The sequence below is a fragment of the Tachypleus tridentatus genome, chromosome 2 (genome assembly GCF_004210375.1).
Source record: "Tachypleus tridentatus isolate NWPU-2018 chromosome 2, ASM421037v1, whole genome shotgun sequence".
Taxonomy (NCBI): domain Eukaryota; kingdom Metazoa; phylum Arthropoda; class Merostomata; order Xiphosura; family Limulidae; genus Tachypleus; species Tachypleus tridentatus.
In genome coordinates, this window is record NC_134826.1 from 121,027,988 (window position 1) to 121,052,099 (window position 24,112).

The 24,112-nt window shown below is 35.6% G+C and overlaps 1 protein-coding gene across 3 annotated transcripts in view; it reads left to right on the plus strand.

Annotated features, from left to right (window-relative positions):
- The window catches only part of LOC143244971 (transforming growth factor beta receptor type 3-like), a 131,720-nt gene that overhangs the window by 71,192 nt on the left and 36,416 nt on the right, over positions 1–24,112 (plus strand). For all 3 annotated transcript variants that reach the window (XM_076490604.1, XM_076490603.1, XM_076490602.1), the window contains one exon: positions 12,026–12,197. In XM_076490604.1, the coding sequence (XP_076346719.1) occupies positions 12,026–12,197 (172 nt within the window). The remainder of the gene's footprint in view (positions 1–12,025; positions 12,198–24,112) is intronic.

Here is a 24,112-nt window from a genome sequence, read left to right on the forward strand (position 1 = left end):
CCAAATCATCTCCTTTAGAAGATGTTAAGGAGGCATCAAATGCCTTTTGTACACACTTCATTTCTTTTAGAATTTGCGATTTTACTAATATTTTTTATGTCTATTGTTTTTGTGAGTGTGGTGTTAATGAAACACTTGTCTGTTATGTTATTTGTAAAAATAGACAACAGATGGCACTTTTCATATGTAATGTAAGAATGGTAATATCTTTATACTGATTCTGATGGCGACATACCACTGTTCTTATACGAATTAAACCCATGAGTACAAAATGAAACTGCTTTGTGTTTACTTGAGACCAAAACAAAGCTTAATAAACGTGATATTTACGATTTTATCCAATTTCTTTGAATTTTGAAAATAATTTTCACCAATACTGAGGCCCAGCATGACCAGGTGATTAAGGCGCTCGACTCGTAATCCAGGGTCGCGGGTTCAAATGTCCGTCACATCAAACATGCTTGCCGTTTTAGTCGTGGAGGTGTTATAATGTAGTGGTCAATCCCACTATTTGTTGGTAAAAGAGTAGTCCAAGAGTTGGCGGTGGGTGACGATGACACTGCTTAATTAGGGACGGCTAGCGCAGATAGCCCTCGAGTAGATTTGCGCGAAATTCAAAACAAACCAAACCAATATTAATAATTTTAATTTAATTTATTGGTAGGTGTCTTGAAAAGCTGCGTTGCACAGTACATATTAACACAATATAAAATAACATCTTGCATACTATACTCGTAATAGTTATCACGTGATCAACAAACTTTCTGTTCTGATTTAATGTTCCAAGAGATTAATATCAGTCAAGCAACAAAATTATACGTGTTAAGGAACGATGTATAAATTTCGCCAACAATTACCAATTTTCGTGAATACTAACTCGATTGACGGTAATTAAAAAAACATGACATATGAATGTATATAAACGCGTGAAAGCACTCTGATATTGGAAAGTTCTGACGCATTTAGGGTGATACAGAAGTTATGCATCATCGTTATTACTTTACAGCTAATTAGAAATGTGCAGCACCGTTGATACACATGACTTCAATACGTTTTTTCAAGATTTTCAACAACACAATCAATTATTTTAAAACGAAATAAAAATCTCAACATTTAATGAAGTACAAAAATCCATAGCCTTAAAGTATAAAAAGCAATTTTTATTTTTTGCGGTAAAGGGACATGAGACGTGGACCTTCAGATCCGTAGTGCGACCTGCCATCGGTGGTCCACGCTCGGTCTTATAAGAAACGAAAAAAGCACATTATCGTTCAAAATATTTGATTCAAAGTAATTTGTAAGAACATATTTTTTAAAACTGTTATATCATAAAAAATAATTGACTTGCATGAACAAAAAGTCTACTCGAGCTATATTGAAAATTACAAGTTTTTTTATTCAGGACCTAGAGTTTGAACCTATCAGGGCCTTCTCAAAACTGTATTATACTGCTCCTAAATGTCCTTCTTCTTGTTTCAAAAACATAAGAGTGGTGATTTGAATAAAGAGATTTCATTGTTCTGGATTGTACGACTGTTCTTCGAGAGTTATATACCAAAGCGCACAGCAGGTTTTTGAATGTCAGGATATTGGTCGGAATAACCCACGAACGTTAGAGGATCTGGAAATGGCCACTAGATGAGATTGCGCTAGGATCAGTGGACACAGCTCAGAACGAATGATGCTTGCGGTAGCTTGTTTGAATGACAGACTTTGTATGCTAATTGAAATTGACAAGAAAGCATATTGAACACTGTCCGTGAAAGTTTTCATACGTCCTCTTTGTTTACCGTATCCAAAGTTTCTTGAGTTAAATTCGTGACTGTAGGAGTAGTATTTTTAAGATCAGATTATCTTAAATATGTTCTTTTATTGTATATTATAAATACTTTTGCAAGACAATCACATGCAAAAAAGTTATATTTTAATTTGCGAAAGCCAGGAACTAAGGAGCCCAAATTACAAGTCCTTTTCTTTCTTCCTTTTGTTCTTAAACCGTCATTACATTAGTATTAAAAGAATATAACGTATAACATTTGAATTAGTTTTACACTTGTTTTTGTTTTGAACGAAATAGTTAGCTTGTTTTTTTCAATTTCGCCCAAAGCTGCACGAGGGCTATATAATTTATAGCAGTGAAAGACAAGAGGCAGCTTGTCATTGCCAGCTGTTTGGCCACTCTTTTACCAACAAATAGTGGGATTGATCGTAACATGGTAACATCCCTACGGCTGAAAGGGCGAACAGTTTGGTGTGACAGTGATTCGAACCCGCGACCTTCATATTACAAGTCTAGTTCCCTAATCACCTGACCATGCCAGGTTTGGCACGAAATAGTGTTACGTATTTTGCTGATTTCTTCGAAGTTAAATCTTCAAAAGTTTTATTACAATAAATACTCCAAAACACAAATCTTGTCAGTCATTTGCATCATGGTTAGGGTTGAAAACATGATAGAAACTGTTTCGTATTCGTGGTTTGTTCATATATATATATAAAGTCCTGCAGTGGTTTGTTGTTCAGTCTGAGGGCTAAAAAGCTGAAAATCGAGACGCGATATTTGCAATGGGCAGAGCACAGATAAACCCGTTCATTTTGTAGCTTTCTGTTGAACATCAAACAAACGAATCAATCAATCGAACATTCATATCTAGTTCTGGAGAATTGATTTCAAAGAATGTCACGAATAAATATGTGAGAATGAAAATATACCAAATATGAAGAAAATATGCATTTTAGTGTGTAGGTTTTGTGATGTCGACTCATTAAAACGGCAACAAGAAAAACTTATAATGAGGTGAACTAAGTATTAATTATTACTACATATCTTCATTACGAAGTTGCGGTATTGTAGTTGTTATACCCTTTTCGTTATAAAGTGTTATAAATTTCGTTATAAATTTCCTATGTATGAGCTATACCCTTTTATATACCCTATGAGTTATACCCTTTTCGTTATAAAGTGTTATAAATTTCCTATGTATGAGCTAGTTTGATGCTAAACGTTAGTTAGTTGTATTATGCAAACGCAGTGGGTGCCTCAAAATTACTTAATAAACAACTACTTGTTGCCTTTATATCCCTAACTTCAGTAATTATACACATGTCATTTAACTTCAAACTAATCTGGAAACAGAAGTTGCCATTCCTCGAGATTTACCTTTATTTTCTTTACAGACTGTAAACATTTACAGTTAATCTTGTACACTTTTATGACGTGCGACTTCTTAAAAATATTAGTGTAATGTTTCGTGACATTATTGTGGGTGTGAAGTAGCCCTTTTTGACTAAATGTATGATATCGTGGGTGTGAAATAGCCCTTTCTGATTAAATGTATGATATCGTGGGTGTGAAATAGCCCTTTCTGATTAAATGTATGATATCGTGGGTGTGAAATAGCCCTTTCTGATTAAATGTATGATATCGTGGGTGTGAAATAACCCTTTCTGATTAAATGTATGATATCGTGGGTGTGAAATAACCCTTTCTGATTAAATGTATGATATCGTGGGTGTGAAATAGCCCTTTCTGATTAAATGTATGATATCGTGGGTGTGAAATAGCCCTTTCTGATTAAATGTATGACATCGTGGGTGTGAAGTAGCCCTTTCTGATTAAGTGTATGACATCGTGGGTGTGAAATAGCCCTTTCTGATTAAATGTATGATATCGTGGGTGTGAAATAGCCCTTTCTGATTAAATGTATTACATCGTGGGTGTGAAATAGCCCTTTCTGACTAATTGTATTACATCGTGGGTGTGGAGTAGCCCTTTCTGACTAAATTTATGACATCGTGGGTGTGGAGTAGCCCTTTCTGACTAAATGTATGACATCGTGGGTGTGAAGTAGCTCTTTCTGATTAAGTGTATGACATCGTGGGTGTGAAGTAGCCCTTTCTGACTAAGTGTATGACATCGTGGGTGTGAAGTAGCCCTTTCTGACTAAGTGTATGACATCGTGGGTGTGAAGTAGCCCTTTCTGACTAAATGTATTAATACGCAGTTTGTTTATTTTTAAGTTTTGGCAACTTTACGCGTTGCAGCCGTTTTTCAAGTTTCACGAAATACATATTACATTATTTTGAAGTCAAAAACTACGTGGTAAAATTACAATCTACCATTAGATGACGAAACTGTACTGAAGTCTCACAATATCTACCATATGATGATGTCATGATAAGATACTCCATAGAATACTGATTTTGACACAACGCAAATAGCCTTTGTAATATTGCATAGCCTCAACAGAAGTATACCAAATATACGCGTATGACATGTATGCATGCCTGAATTCCGATAAAATTTACTGTATTGTATTATGCATTGCCAATCAAGGCAATTAACTTTGTTTTTGAATTTCGCGCAAAGCTACTCGAGGGCTACCTGCGCTAGCCGTCCCTAATTTAGCAGTGTAAGACTAGAGGGAAGGCAGCTAGTCATCACCACCCACCGCCAACTCTTGGGCTACTCTTTTACCAACGAATAGTGGGATTGACCGTCACATTATAACGTCACAACGGCTGAAAGGGCGAGCATGTTTGGTGAGACCGGGAATTAAATTAATGTATTCAATAATAATACCTGTACAATACTATTGTCATAAACCATATACCAAAAGTATCAGAATTTATAATAAAAACATGCACCACAATAATATTAAACCACATAAGAACTGCCTTAGGATTCATTTTATGATCTATGACATAATTTATGCTATATGATAAATCACATGCACAGCTAACAAACAGGCTTGAGATTTATAACCCAGCCTGTATCATACTGATCATACAAGATTATTAGAATTTACAAAAATAATTTCACATTAACTTAATGAATCGCAAACTAACGATCTGAAGATTTATTGTTAAACATTCTGAACCAAATTTACCGATTATCACCAACACAGAATAACAAAAAAAAAAACGTCTTGGCTTAAAGTATATCTACAATTTTCAAACCTAGATACCCCAGATCTTATTGTTGTGTGACTTTATGAGGGCTCAAATGTCAACTTTATAGTTCGGGTTTATAATTTTCTCATTAAGAGCAAGCAAGATCCCATATATGACTGCAGATGGAGAGTGGTTGTTTTGGACCCTGCAACACGATAATGACCCAAAACATACCAGTAAATCCACCAAGGACTGGCTGAAAACCAAGAAATGGAGAGTCGTGGAATGGCCGAGTAAAAGCCCAGATCTTAATCCCATTAAGGTGTTGTGGGGTGACTTTAAACTGGCTGTACATGCATGTACCCCTCAAACATCTCACAGCTGAATGAATTCTGCATTAAGGAGTGGGGCAAACTTTCTTCAGACCGATGTCAGAGACTGTTAGATGGCAATAAGAAGCGTCTCACTGCAGTTATTTCAACCAAAAGGGGTAACACTAGCTATTAGGGGGTAGGGTGTCCTAACTTTTTCCTCAGTTACAATATGCATTTTTGTAGAATTACATTTACAGTAGATCTTGAAAAGGCTTTTTTTCAGTTTTAATTGTTTAGTTATATTCCTATAATCTTTGTGTTGTTAAAATTTTGATTAAATGTCTATATATCCAAAAATGTTACAAAAATACACAGGCTTTCATAGGGTGTCCTAACTTTTTCACATGACTGTATATAGACACTGCAAATACCATTCTTACTGCAACATATTTTATCCGCATTGTCCTTTATACTCCAGTTTGCCTGTCTTTTATGTGCGACGTTTTTGATTTTGTGGTCTGTAATAAAAGTTTTTATCCAAAATAATGAGGCGTTTTTTTTTTATATACAACTGTTTGGTAATCTTTGAATACACGTTTCAAAGCCATGTTTTAGACAAGCAGTAATACATTTCTGATTCTCAACAAGTCTTTAAATGGAAATCTTGAAAACCCACTGTGATACAATAAAGAATTTTTCACTTGAATAAAGGAACACGAGAACATGAAAACAATATCCTGGCACACTGAGTTCAGATTACAGTATTCATACATGTAAAAAGCAACAATAAAGTAGACGTCTAATTCATCAAAACTGCCAGCTGCAGTACAAGGATAAATGTGCGCACTTGTGCACTAAGCATATACTAGCATATAAATACGCAACATGTAATTCTAATCAGCTCTGGGATGCAAAAAACAAAAATAGAATGGAAACCCGTTGACAAGCCTCTAACACGTGCCAATTCAATTTCAAGTCATTACGTTAGGCATTATTATTTATATTATACAATGTATTTATATATATGTGCGTGGTGGTTCATTTAGACTCAATGTTGAACAAAGAATTAGTGTTATACAGATGGTGTAAAAATGTGTTAATTTGTGCGTTGGCTCAAAGCTTGTGAAAATGAGACTCCACCACATCCAGAAAAAAAATTAAAGCACCGAAAAAGAAAACTGAAGAAACTGGTTCGTACATCATGTATTCAGAAATGTGAGTCATCTGTCCATGTGCCGTTAACACTAAAGAAACAAAACAAACTCATGCAACTTTCCGGAACAAAGTACGTTTATTAGACACATTCTGAAGAGACACTAACACATAAGCGTAATATTTCTTAAAATTGATTTAGAAAAACAATCGTAATGTTAACAAATTAATATGTGTGACTTCTGTTTATAAAATTTTTGGAGTTCGCTGTCATGGCTCTAATCCGTGCTATACCACAAAAAAAATTCCCCAACATTTTACGTTACGAGTACATTTATGAGAGTGACAATAAACAGTAGGTACTGCTGACTGGGTGGCGCCACTCTGGTCATTAGTTTGAAATTAAGGAGGCGACAGGTAGCCTTGGAAGCTTTAATATAAGTACAAAGTATAGTTACTGTTTATAAAGTTATGCCCCACACATACATAGATAACAGGAGTGGGAACTTTTAGTTCTTAAAACTTACGACTTTAAGGAAAATGATTTTTTTTTACCCCATCCTCCAATGGCACAGCGGTATTTCTGTGGACTTGCATCGCTAGAGACCGGGGTTCGATACTCGTGGTAGGCAGAGGACAGATACATCATTGTGTAGCTTTGTGCGTAATTACAAAAACAAATCTTTCCCCCCCCTCGGCAACATATTGTGCTTTTATTTGAATCTATTTCTATTCTTCTTGGCTACATCTGTTCTTCCTAGAGCGTAGTGGCTTCCTGGTGAAAAAATAGGCATTTTCTAAATATTCAAGTCGAGTGTATACAATTTTTTTTTTTTTTTTTCTGTGAAACTATTTGCACATATTTTCCCCCTACCGTAAATATACACCTCTCCCCAGAATGCACTTGTTTATCATTGTTGGAAGATCTCCCAAAATCAAATAAAAACGTTATTTGTAGTGTATAGGGTGTTCCGATACCGACCAGCCAAATCCCAGAATACTTCGATAACTTCCAACTTTTGCTCACTTTCTAACTTTGATGTATATTAAGATCTATTAGTTTCTTTTTAGGGGGAAAGGTGCTTGAAATAGGTTTCAAATAAATAAATGCACCCAAATCATGATTATCATAACATATTTGTATTTTTTTCAGCTTGTCATAGCCAGGCGTTACATTAGTGCATGTTGAACAGCATTTTGCTGTCAGTTTTGTTTTTCAGGAACCATTTATTTCGTTTTAAATCTCGCGTTGGACCTCAGTCAGTGAACGCAATGACTAGTAATAGCCACCTGTCGTCTGTTGAAGACCAATACTAATGTGGCTTTCGAAACTCGTTCAACCAGAAGAAACTTCAACAGATGCGATTCGGGCTTTGAACTGGCAATTACTAGTTTAAACCTACAGTATTGATGCGTTTTTCTTTCAACTGAAACTCCAAGCACTACGTTAAATACCAAAGGGAAGAACCATAAAAGTACTGCAGTATTTCTCTATAGTAAATGCAGTTTTACAAAACTTTAGTAAAATGTTTTGGATGCAATCTCTAAAGGAATGCTTTTAGCAACAATACGAGAAAGCACTGAGTTTTTATGTACTGCTATATGCACATTTGAATCAACAACTTGTGAATAAACGTATAAAATTCTAGCAAATGTTTTTTAACTCTTAGCTTGTCTAGGTTTTTTTTTTTATAGAAAGGATCACCACAACCTCTATTATTGTTTATAAAATGATGCTATAAATTTATTTAGCAGGTATAAATATACTGCTACTAATGTTACAATATATAGAATGATAAGAAAACCTATTATTTTTATTTACAAAATGATGCAACATATTAACTTTGAGCAGCTATATAAATGCTGCTGCTAATGTTATAGTGAATAGAATTATAAGAAAATACAGTTATTCTTCAAACATTCACAGAGAACATTCTCCTTAAAATCTTTCTGTAAATTAGTAAGGCTTAAATCTGTAGTTATAGTTTAAAAAAAAAAAAAAAAGAAAAGAAAAAAAAACAAATGCAACAAAGTCATTTTTCCTTTCTGCGTCATTAGGCATTTATACTTTGCATTAACAATTTGCCCCTTCGCGCCAAACATGCTCGCCCTTTCAGCTGTTGGGACGTTATAATGTGACGGTCAATCCCACTATTCGTTGGTAAAAGAGTTGTCCAAAGGTTGGCGGTGGGTGGTGACGACTAGCTGCCTTCCCTCTAGTCTTACACTGCTAAATTAGGGACGGCTAGCACAGATAGCCCTCGAGTAGCTTTGTGCGAAATTAAAAAAACAAACATTAACAATTTGAAACGTAAGATATAAAGCTTTCACTTTCATATGCAAGTGTTATGATGCTTCTTGTTTTTATCATGACGGTTGTAATCGGTGACTTATATTTAGAGATAAAGCTGTATATGTGTGTTGAGTGTGTGTTTTCTAAAGCAAAGCTACATCGGGCTATCTTCTGAGCCCACCGAGGTGAATCAAACCTCTGATTGTAGCGTTGTACATCCGGAGACATACCGCTGTACTAGTGGGGGGCTTGTGTGTTGAGAATGTCGCAGAATTAGCGGTGCTTTCTTAAAGTTGGTTTTAATTATTTAGATATGTATATATATATATATATATATATAATGGTTACTTTTTAAAATTTTCCTCTTTTAACCCTTTGCTACTTAAAAGTAAATGTATTTCAAAATTTAGTTACAATATTCTTTGATGAAATGTATTCACATTCTTCCAAAAATACATTTTTTTGTCCAAGCTCGTTCGTGAATATACTTCTTACGGCAACTTCGTTCATCAACGATTGCAACAAAAATAAATTATGAATTTGGCCAAAATTTTGAAAGATTAAATTTAAAATAAAATCCGATTCAATGTATGTATCATTCGATAAAATGTTAGACTGGTTTAATTTTTGTTCTAATTCAGAACTGGACATTTCCTAGTGGTTAACATGCCGAACTATGAATCGCGCTCCACTCTTTGGAGTCGTGTGTACGTTATAGTTAGTTATCACCATTAGATTCCATCTAGGAACATAGGGCCGCAATCGCTTGCGGATTCTTCAACAAGTATTTAAGTGAGTAGGTTGTCAGCCCACTGCACCGAGCCGTCCCTAATTTAGCAATGTAAGACTAGAGGGAAGGCAGCTAGTCATCACCACCCACCGCCAACTCTTGGGCTACTCTTGTACCAACGAATAGTGGGATTGACAGTAACATTATAACGCCCCCACGGCTGGGAGGGCGAGCATATTTGGCGCGACGCGGGCGCGAACCCGCGACCCTCGGATTACGAGTCGCACGCCTTACGCGCTAGGCCATGCCAGGCCCGTACGTTATAGTAGTAAGAGTCAAATCCCACTTTTCGATTAAAGTCACCAAGCTTTGAGTGCAATTCAATAACTTCCTGCTCTACGTAGTCAGGTTGTTAGAATGTTTCATTCGCAGTCGGAGGGTCGCGAGTTCGAGTTCCCGCCTTACCAAACATGCTCGTCCTTTCAGCTGTGGGAGCGTTATAACGTTACGGTCAATCCCACTGTTCGTTGGTAAGAGAGTAGCTCAAGAGTTGGCGATGGATGGTAATGATTAGCTGCCTTCCTTCTAATCTTACACTGCTAAATTAGGAACGGCTAGCGCAGATAACCCTCGTATAACCTTGAGCGAAATTCAAAAAACAACCAACCAACCCTCTCTTCTATCAGTTCTAAACGGACGGCTAGCGCAGAAGTGTAGTTTTGCCCGAATATTAAAACAAACAAACTTCGTAATTCATCCCTGGTGGTTCACAGATCAGTTTGCGGTCTACAACGCTAAGTTGCGAAGTTACAAACAATGCGAAGTTTGATTTCCTGGTGGATCAAGGTTACATTTCCAGAATTACAGTATTAAAACCTGGGGTTTGAATCCCCGCGGTGTACAGAGCTGCATTTTGTCTTTGTGTAACTTTGCGTTAAAACATACACGCATAAAACAAAATACACCATAAAAGTTTGTTAGATTAGCACAACAGCAACGAAAACAAATTTAAAATAAATCAACTAATAATAAAACGAGAGTTCATACAGAGCTTTGAAACGTATGTAAAAAAGTTGACATTTCAAGGTCAGATCACGATTACGCAGTCACCTGAATCTGTATTTTCTTTAGTTCCTATCTGTAACTGCTTACACTTTATCATTACGATCCGTTATGTACATATATTTACCTCAGTCGTTAACTGGTATTAACAATTGTAGAATGCTTACACACAAATATAAGAGTAGTTGAAACGCTATCGAACTTTCTGAGATATTTGGTAAATGAAATTCAGCTATAGATCTAGGTTTGCCTTTATTATATACTTGCAGTATAAGATAACCACTTGTATGCGAATCTATAATAAGTATTGCTCAGGTACACAACAACAGTTAACGTAGTATATAGCCTCAGAGATTATTTGCTCTCATTCTCCAATGTTTAATATATGTATGTATTATTGTTATGGTTTCACACATCTTGCTTGCTTGTATATTATTGTTCTCTTGCCTTTATTATGTGAAAAGTGTGTAACAAGTCAGCTGACAGTAATTAAAATGCGTATACCTACTCCACTGTGTTTATAATAAGCCTTGAACAGCACTTGATTTAAACAGCATGAACACTGAAAGCCCTTGAAGGGTACTTCATTCATATAGTCAAGAGTTTAAAAGAATTTTTGTCTTATGCTTTCAACGTATCGAGGTCTCTAAACGCAAATCGTGAATGTGATATAGATGCTTAATGCCCCATTGTGCTGTAAATTAGTCAGAGTTTCTTATGTCAGTGTTAAGTATATTTTATGTTTCAGTGTTATCACAAATATTTAAAATTTAGGCTTCGGTATTTATAGTTTAACGAAAATTATATGCTGCAGATTGATGTTATGAAAAATAACGTTGATGCTAAAACAAATCACGTGTCATCCAGAGTGCAAAGTTTATCAGCTCGTTTCTCTTCTGTGTAAATCACCATCATTTAGAAAAGAAGGTAATAAATTTTAAGATTTATTTAATATTACCATAAAAAGATTCTCGTAAGGAAAGAAAATGCGTGAACCAGCGTAAACCGTAAAAAAGATTCGATGTTTTGTTTATTATACGTCTGATTCTCAGTAAATTTAGTATTATCTTACTTAAATAAGCTCCGTTGCACAATAATTTATTATTGTGTTAATGTAATACATTTCTAAAAGTATACATCTGGAATGTTCAACTTTGATACATTGAACAAGAGACAATAAGGTTGTAAAAGGTTTAAGATGGTTTGGCTGGATAGTAAATAAACTTTATTATAAATGTACGATGTTTCAACGTGATTTTGTTATCACCAGGTGCCAGTAAGGTGTTTTCCCCTTTACCATTCCAAAACTGCTTAAACTAATAATAAAATAATGAGTTTTCAACATATGAAGTAACTATGTTAACCTGAGAGATGGAAATTTTTATGTGACCCAATGGCTTCCAATTGGTTAATATTGATGTAAGCTTTAAACATATACACCCTATTTTGGACTACAATAATGCTAGTTTAAACTTTAAAACACACACACGTCTTATTTTGAACTATAGTAATACTGGCGTAAATTTTAAACAAACACAGACGCCTAATTTTGATACCAGTGTGATAAACCTGATATTGCAGATTACTCACGAGTCTCAAGTGATTTCAAGCACCCCTCTACGACTGACAGTTAGAAAGAAACACACTTCATCTCTCAAAAAAATTTTGAACTGGGCGAGAGGTCATTTTGGAGCGCTGACGTCATTATCAAGAATCCGAATGGCTAACAGTGTTGTGCTGAAGATTGGAGTAGGTAAGCCTAAATCACAAGTTGTTTCTATATGAATTATTTCATTTTCTCTTTCAATTTGAGAATAGCATATACTTTCAGGTTTTTATATTCTCCTATGTTTAGATTTTTTGTTTCATATATTTCTGCCTTTAGTAATTAAGTTAAAAGAAATCGCAAAATTTACCAAATGACGTTTATTTTAGCACACGTAATTTCCCGCAGTTTTAACCAATCATAAACAAATGGTAAAAATTTAGCCAATATCGATATCCTTATAAAACTTAAAATATTTCTTCATAAACTTTAACAGCCCTAACAGTAATTTAAAATTCTTTAAAATTTAGGGTTTCAAAACAACATATTTTATATACATACATACACACACTTATTTGATTGTCAAACCAAGTGTGCATAGTTAACATGAAATATTGTTATTTATGTAACTAAATTACCATCATAAAATCTGGTTTAACACGTACACGACAACAATGCTAAGTAAGTACTGGTGATTTTAAACTTTTCCAAGTTCTGTCTAATGAAGTTTTTCGGCTGATCCGGCCGTGGTCTAGTAGTTATACTGTTAAACCCAAGATTTAGGGTTCTGTCTGATGAAGATTTCCGGCTGATCCGGCCGTGGTATAGTAGTTATACTGTTAAACCCAAGATTTAGGGTTCTGTCTGATGAAGTTTTTCGGCTGATCCGGCCGTGGTCTAGTAGTTATACTGTTAAACCCAAGATTTAGGGTTCTGTCTGATGAAGTTTTCCGGCTGATCCGGCCGTGGTTTAGTAGTTATACTGTTAAACCCAAGATTTAGGGTTCTTATCCCCTTTCTATGAAATCACATTCCATACTTTGGTCTCATGGATGCATTATAATGGTGACGGTCAGTTTTTCACTATTCTATTAGACTATTCCAAGAGGTGGTGGTGGTGGGTGTTGTTGACAAAGTAGTTGCCTTCGTTCTAATCTATCACTTCAAAACTTAAGGGCGGCTGGTTCAAACAGCCCTTATTAGGGCTGTTCCCAGGAATTTATATTTACTCGCTGTTGGGGGGCATTTAAACACAAACATGCCAATATTACAATAGTTTTATCTGGGGGGATGTTTGACCTCTGTTATGCGTACCCCATGACTCTTGCAAATTTTATGTGAAATTCCGAAATAGCCAACATTTTCTAGCTCATTATTTACAGTTTTATATAAACCTCTCGAATCAGTTAGTGTAAACAGTAAAGTACGACAGACTAGTTAGTGTACATCTAACTTGTGACCAAGAGTGATCTTCACACTGTACAACATACATTGTCTAATTCACCTTCATATAAATAGGCAAGCGCCGATCACTTTTATTTGTAATAACACAAACTTGTATTTCAAGTACCACATATGCACTAACACAGTGGTCCTTAACCTTGTTGGAGGTACTGAACCCCGGAAGTTTCGTACTTGCATTCACTGAACCATTTGTAATTGGAAAAATAGAATAAGACTTTTTCAAATTCAAAACATAAGTCGATATTTTATTAGTGCACAAAATGAACCATGCATCAGTTGCACACAATATCACTGTATTCAAAGAACAAAACCAACAAAACATCAATTTCACAAAAAAACAAAAACATAACTCAATGAATATTTACTGCAAATCAATGTGACTTTTGCTGTTGCCTTTCAGAGACAAGTTCAGAAATGTGCGGCTTCACCTTGGCAAGTGCCACTCTCATATTATTTTCGCAACAAAGTCTGTTCTTTTTCTTCGTTTTTATGTCTACCATCCTCGAAAAGGATTGCTCGCAAAAATACGTTGTAACAAACGGTATGAGTATCTAAAGGGTTTTCTTAGAAATAAGAGGGTACGCTACGATTTGGTGACACGTTGAGAGCGTTGTTGTTCTGAAAAGTTGCTGTTGAACTTGGCTCTGCTGAAGTTCAATGATTTCGTCGAGGTATTCATCATTGACATTTGCTGTCGCAACACTAGACGTGAACGGCTGTCTCACCCATGCTGGATATGACTCTCTGGTGGGGAAGTATCCGTCGAGAGACTTTGCGAGCTCATCTAAGTGCATGGCAATTGCTTGCTTCAGATTTCAGACACATCTTCGATTTTACTCACACAGTCGTTCAGCAGGGGAAAGTTTGCGAAGTTATCATTCTCTGTTCGTCGTTTCCATAACGGTAGCTTTTTTTGAAAAACCTTCAGGTTTTCTTCCGCTTCGATGATGTTGACTCCACCGCCCTGCATCTGTTGATTGAGATGATTGAAAGCATTGAACATATCGGCCATGTACGCCAAAATGAGAATGAACTCAGATTTTTCGAAGCAATCTGCATGACAATGTTGGTGCTCTCGCAAAAACAGGTTTAATTCCACATACATGGCAAAAACACGATTCAGCACCTTTCCCGGGATAACCACCAAACGTTAGAATGATACAGAAGTACCTCGAATTCAAAGCCCATTTCACTACACAGCTCTTTGAAGATGTGGTGCTTCAGGGCACTATTTCGCACAAAGTTCACACATTTCACTACAATTTTTAATACTTTTGCCAGTTTTGAAAGCAAGGTTTTTGTTGCCAATGCATGCCTGTGTAGAACACAGTGCGTTACAATGTTGTGTGGTGCATCGGCTTTCACCAGCGCACCAAAACCAGAGTTTCGTCCCAGCATGACTGGAGCTCCGTCCGAACAAACTGCAGAAACCATATCCCACGAAAGATCGTTGTCTCTGAAGAAGTCATCCACAAGTTTCTTCACATCGGCTGCCTTAGTTGTTGTTGTAAGAGGCTTACAAAATAAAAAAAAATCTTCTTTTATCTCGTCGTTCTTCACATAGCGCACGAATACAACAATCTGCCTTAGATTGAAAACGTCGGTGGTCTCGTCGAGTTGAAGGCTGAATTTTGCTGGGCTTGAAATCAGATCTGCAACTACTTGAGCCAAGATGTCATCATTCATGTCATCTATTCTGCTGCTGATGGTGTCATTTGAAAGAGGAATTTGGGATAACTATTTTCAGCAGCTTTTCCCAGGCAAAGTAGCCTTTTCATCGAACCTGGTTCTCTTTACCATGAATTCAGCAAGCGTTGTGTTCTTATATTTCCCATCTCCATGCATCATTAGAGAGTGTTCTCTTAGTTTTGCCGGTGCTAGACTACAATTGCTCAACTTAGCATCGCAAATTATGGATTGAGGACGCTGACTCCCATCATGTTCCGTTATACACTTGAATCCATATTGTATGTATTCGTCCGACCACTTTCTGTTTTTGCTCGACATAGTTAGTATGAAGGGATTGAAAGATTAGGAAAAAAATCACAAATGACACACGATTACTACAGTCACAAGTCGACTGCTAAACGCACGAAATTCCCTGCAGCACAGATGTTAAGGCCAAGTGATGTAACGTGATGATCAGCCGCAGCCAATGATGGCCAAGTGGAGCATGACGTCACGAATCATACGAGTGGGTTGAACGGAATTGACACATACACAGTGTGTGTGTCACGACCTCCGCCGAACCCGAGACTGACTCATCGAAACCCTGGGGTTCGATTGACCTAGGTTAAGAACCACTGCACTAACACTTGAAAAACGTTCTTATTTCAATCTGTGACTCATGTACGGACATTTTATTTAATAATATAAATTTTGTGAAATACAAGAACAACAGAAATCACGTAATAAAAGTGTCAAACTTTAAGGCTTTCGCAAGACACGTTATAACGTTGGAGAGAGGTATGCTTAAACTTGTGGAGAAAACAGCGCTACTAAGAAGGAATCAACCTTGCCTTGTTTCTTTAGGAATAATATCGATTATTTATATACTTAATTCAATTAACTGAATGAAAAGCCCCTACACTTTTAAGATCTCGAAGACAAAAAACAAACCATTTCTTGTCTTTGTACCAACACACACGTGTTAATTCGTATTTACTTACGATCAGAGCAAGCTAACTATGTCGGTCAAACCATGAGTACATCTTAATTGAATATACTTTTGTTGCGTTCCAACTTATAAAGGTCTAAATGAATTGATTCGTCAGTAGTATACCTCGCTTTAACGATATTTTTTTGCCATTTGGTTTGTTTTGAATTTCGCAAAGCTACATGAGGGCTATCTACGCTAGCCGTCCCTAATTTTGCAGTGTAAGACTAGAAGGAGGGCAGCTACTCATCACTACCCACCGCCAACTCTTGGGTTACTCTTTTACCAACGAATAGTGGGATTGGCTGTCACATTGTGACGCCCCCACGATTGAAAGGGCGGGCATGTTTGGTGTAACAGGGATTCGAACCCTCGGATTACGAGTCGAGTGCTTTAGTCACCTGGCCATTTTCGGTCGTAAACCCAATAATATCTCAAGAACCTCAGCAAGCTTAGGAGTTTTGTTTGTCCTAAAAGCATATACCGTGTTACTTTTTCAAACTGAAAATTAGGGTGCGTCTTAAATTACCCCAAGAGTTGGCGGTGGGTGGTGATGACTAGCTGCCTTCCCTCTAGTCTTACACTGCTAAATTAGGGACGGCTAGCACAGATAGCTTTCGAGTAGCTTTGTGCGAAATTCCAAAACAAACAAACAAAGCGTCTTAAATTCGATGTATTATTTTTTTTACTCTTCGAAAGTCTTGAAAACATCATTTTCCTCGAACAACAAAGATTTTCAAAAAACCCTGCACTAACAAACAGAATGGACTGTATTTTTAAAAGAATTTAGCTTAGAAAGGCTAAAAAACATGTACAAAACGTCAAATTTGCTGATGTCAGCGCCTCTTTCGGTGTGATTGGATATCACCGCCCTCAGTCTCTGTCTGACTTTCCTGTTGTTCAGGCGCTATTTTATTGTGTGTGTGTGTTTTATTGCGTTTTTACCCATGGAAAAGTTTTTTACATGCGATGCCAAATAAACAAAAAAAATTATTTTATGCGTCGAACAGATTTGGAATCGTGCACCGGTAAAAAGTATACAGTGAGTGAAGGAAATGTATGTTGTTGGCGTGGTATGAAAACGAAGTTGTTTTCTTGCAAGAAAAGTATAAAGTCATTTTTTGATCCAAGAAAAAGGAAGACTCCTGAAATTGATGCCGCCGTTTTAACGTATTTCAGAGAATTACGAAATAAAAGGCTGCCTGTAACGAGAGAAGTCTTAATATTAAAAACAAAATGTGGAGGAAATAGTGGTATTTCTTTCAAGGCTAGGTGTGGCTGGTGTGAGGAATTTATGAAAAGAGAAGGTTTATCATTACGGTGAAGGACAACAGTTAATCAAGACTTACCGTCAGATTTTGAAACATAACTTATTGAATATCAACGTTACGTTATTGGTCTATTTCAAAAGAATCAATATTCCCTAAACCAAGTCGGTAAACGCATATGAAACGGCAGTTTTTTCGATATGCCGCGCAACACATTGTAAACGCCAAAGGAGAAAAACAGGTGACAATAAAACCAATGGTTATGAAAAGTTAAGAGTTAGGCTATGCTATGTGTAACTGCAGATGGAATAAATTATCATCGTATGTCACATTAAACAGAACAACATTGCAAAAATAAAATTTTTGGAAAGAGACACAATAGGTCGTACACAAAAAATGCATAGATAACATCAGAGTGTTTGGGATGTGTATGGGAACATCTTCCTGGTGCATTATTAAAGCAACGAGGCATGCTTGTAATGGGTGCATTTCGTGGCCATCTCTCTGATAATATCAAGAGTATGAGGAACAAAACCAGTGAATGGCCGGTCAGTCACAACCTCTTGAGCGTCCACTAACAAGTCATTCAAAGATCATATTCATAAGCGTTATGATGCTTGGCTGAATTAAGACAATCATGCTTCGACACCGAGTGGCAAAATAAAAAGAATATTAGCATCAACAATAGTAGAGTGGATTTCAAAAGCTTGGAAAGAAATGTCTGACAATATTATTAGAAAATCATTATTAAAATATTGTTTATCCAATGCCGGAAGATGAAACGCAAGATGACATTCTTTTGGACAATAGTGAATCAAGCGATGAAGAAGATACTTCAACAAAATATAACAGTGAGTCAGAAGAAACATTCAAAGTAACATTGTGATTAAATAAAGAAAACAGGAAAAAACATTATTGTAATGAAAATTGTAAATTTTCTGCACATTTTATATTTTTTATTATATTTCATTTTAAATATATTAACATTTTTGATTCGTAAATAATCTCTTCAAAACATACGTACTCCTTTCTAATAAACATCCAATTTTATTTTTCCTGAAAATCGCTATTTAAAAGCTGGGTGCTTCTTACATTAGAGGGCGTTTTAAACTCAAAGTTGTACGATACGTTTGGTGAGCTGTATTTTGTTCACAGCTTTTGAAACCAATTAAGTTTTTTTTAGCGTACGTAACTGTGTTGCTACTTTTGCGCTTTTATACACCAGTTTTGTCAAGTTTATACACGTAACTCAGCTCTCTAGATATAACAGATTGTAAATTAGCATGGTTTACTGTGAATCGTATTTTAATAAACTGGTTTTATAGAAATTTTAAGGTATAAAAACAATTTATTTCACTCTTATATACTTGTTTTTTTTTGTGGCTTGGTAAATATATAAAAGAATGAAAAAAAAAGTTTTTTTGCCATATTAATAATTATCTACAAAATTCACAAGTATGTATCATCAGATTTTATGTTTATCGTCATGTGTGTGTATGTGATTAAAGTTTTTTATATACATTTATTCGAATTCTGAAGAAACTTGATATTGTGAATTTGATCTTTTGGGGTTTGCCAGTCTTTAGAAATAAAGGGTCTGCTTTTGAGCAAACATGGCAACTGGGTTGGTTTAAATATTTTACAGCAAGCCATCGAACAGGCTTTCTAATCCAGCATTAGCACACAATTTACATATGCCAGTATGTAATAACTGTCACTTTTACTATTCTTTCTCTTCGTGTAGATTAATACTCTGATCTCTGCTAACATATGGAGGTTTGCAGACTGGTTTTGTTCTGAGCGTGAAGTAATAAAAAGAGAACGCCGGCGTCACATTTCATCTTGCAGGGAAGCGCACGTGTCTTAGCACGTTAAATATGAAATGTATCTTTATGTAAGCATGAGCCATGAAATAAACATAACTCAGCAAGCAACACAAAGAATAAAGCACGATCCTTTGACCTGCGTAGTAAGTAGAAACGGGCGAAAGTATTATTTAGTTGTTTTATGGGACGAAACGCTGAGGAAGCCTTCATTAGTGTAATGCCTCTAGTGTTTTACACTCCCTCTGTCACAGTATTGTTTCGTCCACCATTAAGCGGATAATATACTGTAGCCAGAGCGAGGTGAGCTGAGAGAAATATGTTGTTGACAGTAGATACAATGTGGTTGAAATATTATTGTATAACCTGCTTCTTGAAAAAAACAACAAAGAACTTTAGTTTCCAAATAAAGAGTGTAGTGTTTAAAAATACAACAGGCGTAATAACGTTGTATTATTAAAAAGGTAACTGGTTAAAAACTGTAACTGTTTTGGTATTAGAGAGTGACAACTGTGTAAAGCGGTGGAGTGAAGGGGAAATTACATCCCTAAAAAGGAAAAGGTTGTAAGCACCTGAAAATAAGGTACTATTCAAGTGTGCGTTACTACTGTGTATATTGTAAAGCTACAGTAAATTTCAGTACCACGCTGTATATTATTACCTTTTCACGTCAGAAAATATTCACGATATTTATTGGTCCGGCTTCTCTTGACGTATTTAAAAATTTTCTCCCTTCAAAGTAAACCTGAAATATCCTTGCTATTTCTTTTCCCCTCAGAAAGTGCCAAAGTCAACGAAATTGAGTAGGTGTCTGAATTGTATGGACGCAAATGTGAAAAGTTTCGGATTCCTCTGAGCTATCTGATAACATCAGTATAGCACGTACAATTTTGGGTATTTTCTAAGATATCTTGATGTGCGTGTTGGACAATTTAACACTGAATTAGTTAGACACACTGCTCTTTGAAGTTTATAATATTTTATTGGGGATAATTGTCTCATGAGATAGAAATAATCTGATACTCTGGGTGGAACACATCAAGAAATGTGCAATCAAATAATCAAACGGTTTATAATAAGAAACTAATTACACCGTTAAGCCTTGGACAGGTGCTACGAACAGTTTAAAAGTTACTTTAAGTTTGAAGTAAATCAGTAATACGTCCGCGCATGTATTTAGTTACTACATACACTTCCGGCCTTTATTTTCTCTATTCTTTCTTTTGTTTTCAACCTGGTAAACTATCGTAACACAAATAAATGCGATGTAACACCACGACATAATTGTGGTGTGGTCACAAGGCCAAGAGAAGTATCTAGAAATTCAACAATATGTTACAATACATCATTACAGAAAACAACTTACAATGATTGTGTAACACTATGATGCTTTCATCTCTTCGTATATGCTGAAATCGTGAATTAAAAGTATTCTGTTGTGAAGTTTTTAGGGCTAGAAATAATTATCTTTATAATTTTCTGATATTACATAGCTGCGAGGTTCTGTTTAGTGATGGTATAGACCATTCATTCTTCTAAGTGCTATACGTACATGTGTACATCTCATGCTTCTGACGCATGGCATTAATCGATACGTTTGTAGGCATAGTGGTCCGAGACTGTGCACATAGCAGTTCCGTTTTCTTAATATGACTTGTATTTGCAGAGCACGAGCTTTTCATGCTCTTTAAGCTTGCGATGAGGAAGTGCGTGTTCTAATTTTTTCTTTCATTCAGATGAGTGTGGAAAAGGAGGGAAGGAAAGAAAGACGACGTCTTCGTAGTTTCTTGATAAAAACCAATGAGATATACCAGTTTTTTTAAACTTAATTGATAACAATCGATCAAATATATGGGTTTCTGTAAACGTGACTGATAACTATCGATGAGGTAAAAGGATTTCTATAAACTTGATTGTTTCCCGCTGGTACAGCGGTAACTCTACGGATTTATAACGCTAAGATCAGGGATTCGATTCCTCTCTGTGGACTCAGCAGATAGCCCGATGTGGCTTTGCTATAAGAAAACACACACATAAACTTGATTCACGCACGAACTTCAAAAACTTAAAATATATCTCAGGTTTTTGGTTTTACATTACGACTGCAGGACATTGAAGTGTGATTTTGAAAACAAGACAATATGGAAGTATCAAGATAAAAGCCTGAGCCAAAAACATGTAAATAATGTAAAGAAAAAAATGTAAAGTAATGAAAATAGTTTGCAGAAGGTGAGTAATGTTAAAAATTAATCAATTAAAAGAATGTCAAAAATGAGCAAAACAACAAGAAAAAAAAACATATTTTGATAAGAATGAACTTCAGCGTTTAAATTGTGCAAGTTAAAGGAGAAACTTGATGTAAAGATAAGAAAATAATTGTAATAAAGTCGCCTAATTTAATAAGATTGAAAGGATGTTAAGAGCAAAGGAAGAAGGAGAGAATACAACAAAATGCAGAGGAAATGTAATTAATGCATTGACAAATAATAATAATACACAGTGTTTATAATATCAGTGCGGTAAATACGGTGGTCGGAATAAGAAGTAACAGAAGACGAAGAAAATAGTAAAATGAGTGGTGGAGGTAGCGGAAGGAGTTAAAAAATGAAAAATTTAAAAAGTAGACAATAGAGGTTGGTATGGGAGATGAAGAAATTTAGAAGGTATAGAAATATTATTAAGAGTGCACGATTGAGAGAAGGACGATATATTTTAAGGAAAGCGAAATGGGAAAAGTAAATATTATTGAAAAAAACAATTTTACGAATAAGCTAAAATTATTAGTTATTAGTAAGAAGTTAAAGAAAAGTTGTAATGAAGGAAAAAGTGAGTGAAAAAAAAAAAAGAAAAAGCACGAGCGAAGGCCTGTTATAGGAAAAGGTCAATAGCAAGAATATAGACTATGGAAAATGGGATAGTTTCAACAATGTTATGGGGATAAGAAAATGATAATATAGTTAGAAAATAACTTAGAGCTCAAGAAAAAGAAAGCGTTGTGCAGTAAGGATAAGACATAAACCAACCGTAACAAAGGTTAGGGGAAAACGATAGACATACCCGTATGTTGGGAGAGAAATATCGGAGAAAGAGAGGGGAAGTCGGGAAATTTGGCGGTATTAAAACGATTTTAGATTCTAGTGGCGCTGGTGTTATGGTTTTTTTATGGAGTTTGATGGGCTGTTTTTAAGATTTACTTCTAATGGTACCATTTCTGTCTTGTTCGTTCGTCATATCTCACTCATATGCATTATATATATCTGAAATATTTTACTTGTTATATAAAACATGAAAAATAAACCTAAACACTTTTGGCAAACGTACGATAGATATCTATTCTATAAAACATTTATAACATAGCTTCTATGGTATCTTCATTTCATCTGATATTTGTTGAGGTATAAACTGTTTTCATATTCAGGCTGAGAGATACCCAAGGCATAAGATATATATAAAAAAAAACCTTTTAAATGCATGTTGGTGACACACGTCTCAGAATTTGACACTATATCGAAACTTCCGTTTGTACAATTAAAATATTCGCTTGATCAAAGTGTCTGCGACAAGTGACTTAGTTTTTGCAGGTGAGTTTCTGGTTGTGCTTATATGCGATCTAGTTATTACTACAGAGAAAGAGAAGGGGTGGTTAATCATTTCCACCGATGCAAGAGGACCGACACCTTGTGAGAACTTTTATATTTTGTACCTAGTGTGCAATTACAGTGTTGATACATAACGTAGTGAAACTGGTCGATTTTTAAAATTTTGACTATCTTCCGGTGAAAGTTTCAAAATATATGCCAAAGTTAAAGGTATTAAGTACAGTTCTAAAATGGTTATATCTGGTTAGTAAACTTTACTCAGTAAGTAGTGAAACGTGATTAGTTTTTAGTGTGTCTGTAATTATATTTTCACTCGTAAGTAAGTGGAACGACAGGGGGTTCAAAAAAGAAATAACTGAGGTCTTTGCAATTTTCATTACAATACGTGTTTATTTTTCCTTGAGGAGAAACAAAATATATGCGCTATTCAGGAGTAGTCTCCGCATCAGATTCTTGTCACTTTCTGTCGATTATTGCTGATCACTTATGCCTGCAAATTAGCAATGGCCAGTACTTTCTGTAACCATCAAGAACACATTTTTCTTCCTTTGTGAAGCTGAATGTTAGTCATAATTTAGAAGTGAACTCCCAGAAAACAGTTAAATGAAACGCTGTTCACAGATGGCCTAGATATAGGGGTGGAAAGTTTGATAATCATACTGATGAAAAGGACTCTTTGAAACACCTATCGTTGGTTTTTAAATCTGTCACAATATTATAGGGGAAAAAATATCATTAATGGTTATTTGCAACATTTAATATAATTCAGGCGGTTCAGACCCTATTCAGTAAGTACAACCATACGATTATAGGTGACGCCAGGAAACAATTACATAGTGTTTCCACCTCTCGCATCTGAGTTCTCTCTTTATTCAGAATTAATATTTTACTATTTCCTTCATTTTTTTTTCTTATTTAGTTAGCATTGGGAAGGGATGAACCCTCCCCTTTCCACCAGTTAACCACTACCGTCCAGGAGATACTGAAAATTATATTGGAAACATTATATACTGTACGTAAAATATGATCACGTTTCATCGTCTGTTTGTGGTGGAATTCCAAAAGTATTAATTGTTTTTAATTGCTTTACTGTGGTGGTCAATATAAAGGTATTCTGATTTGAAATTAGTTTTTACAGCTTTCTCTTATTTAAACTTTTACTTTCGTTAAGACACTCAGCTATATAAAATACAAGAAAACACAATATCCGTTTGCAGTTGTGAATTGGTCAGTTAGTACAGGTGACCGTTTTTGTAACACCTTATAACAGTGTACGGTTGAAGTAGATGCTGATTTTGTTCAAGTGTTATTT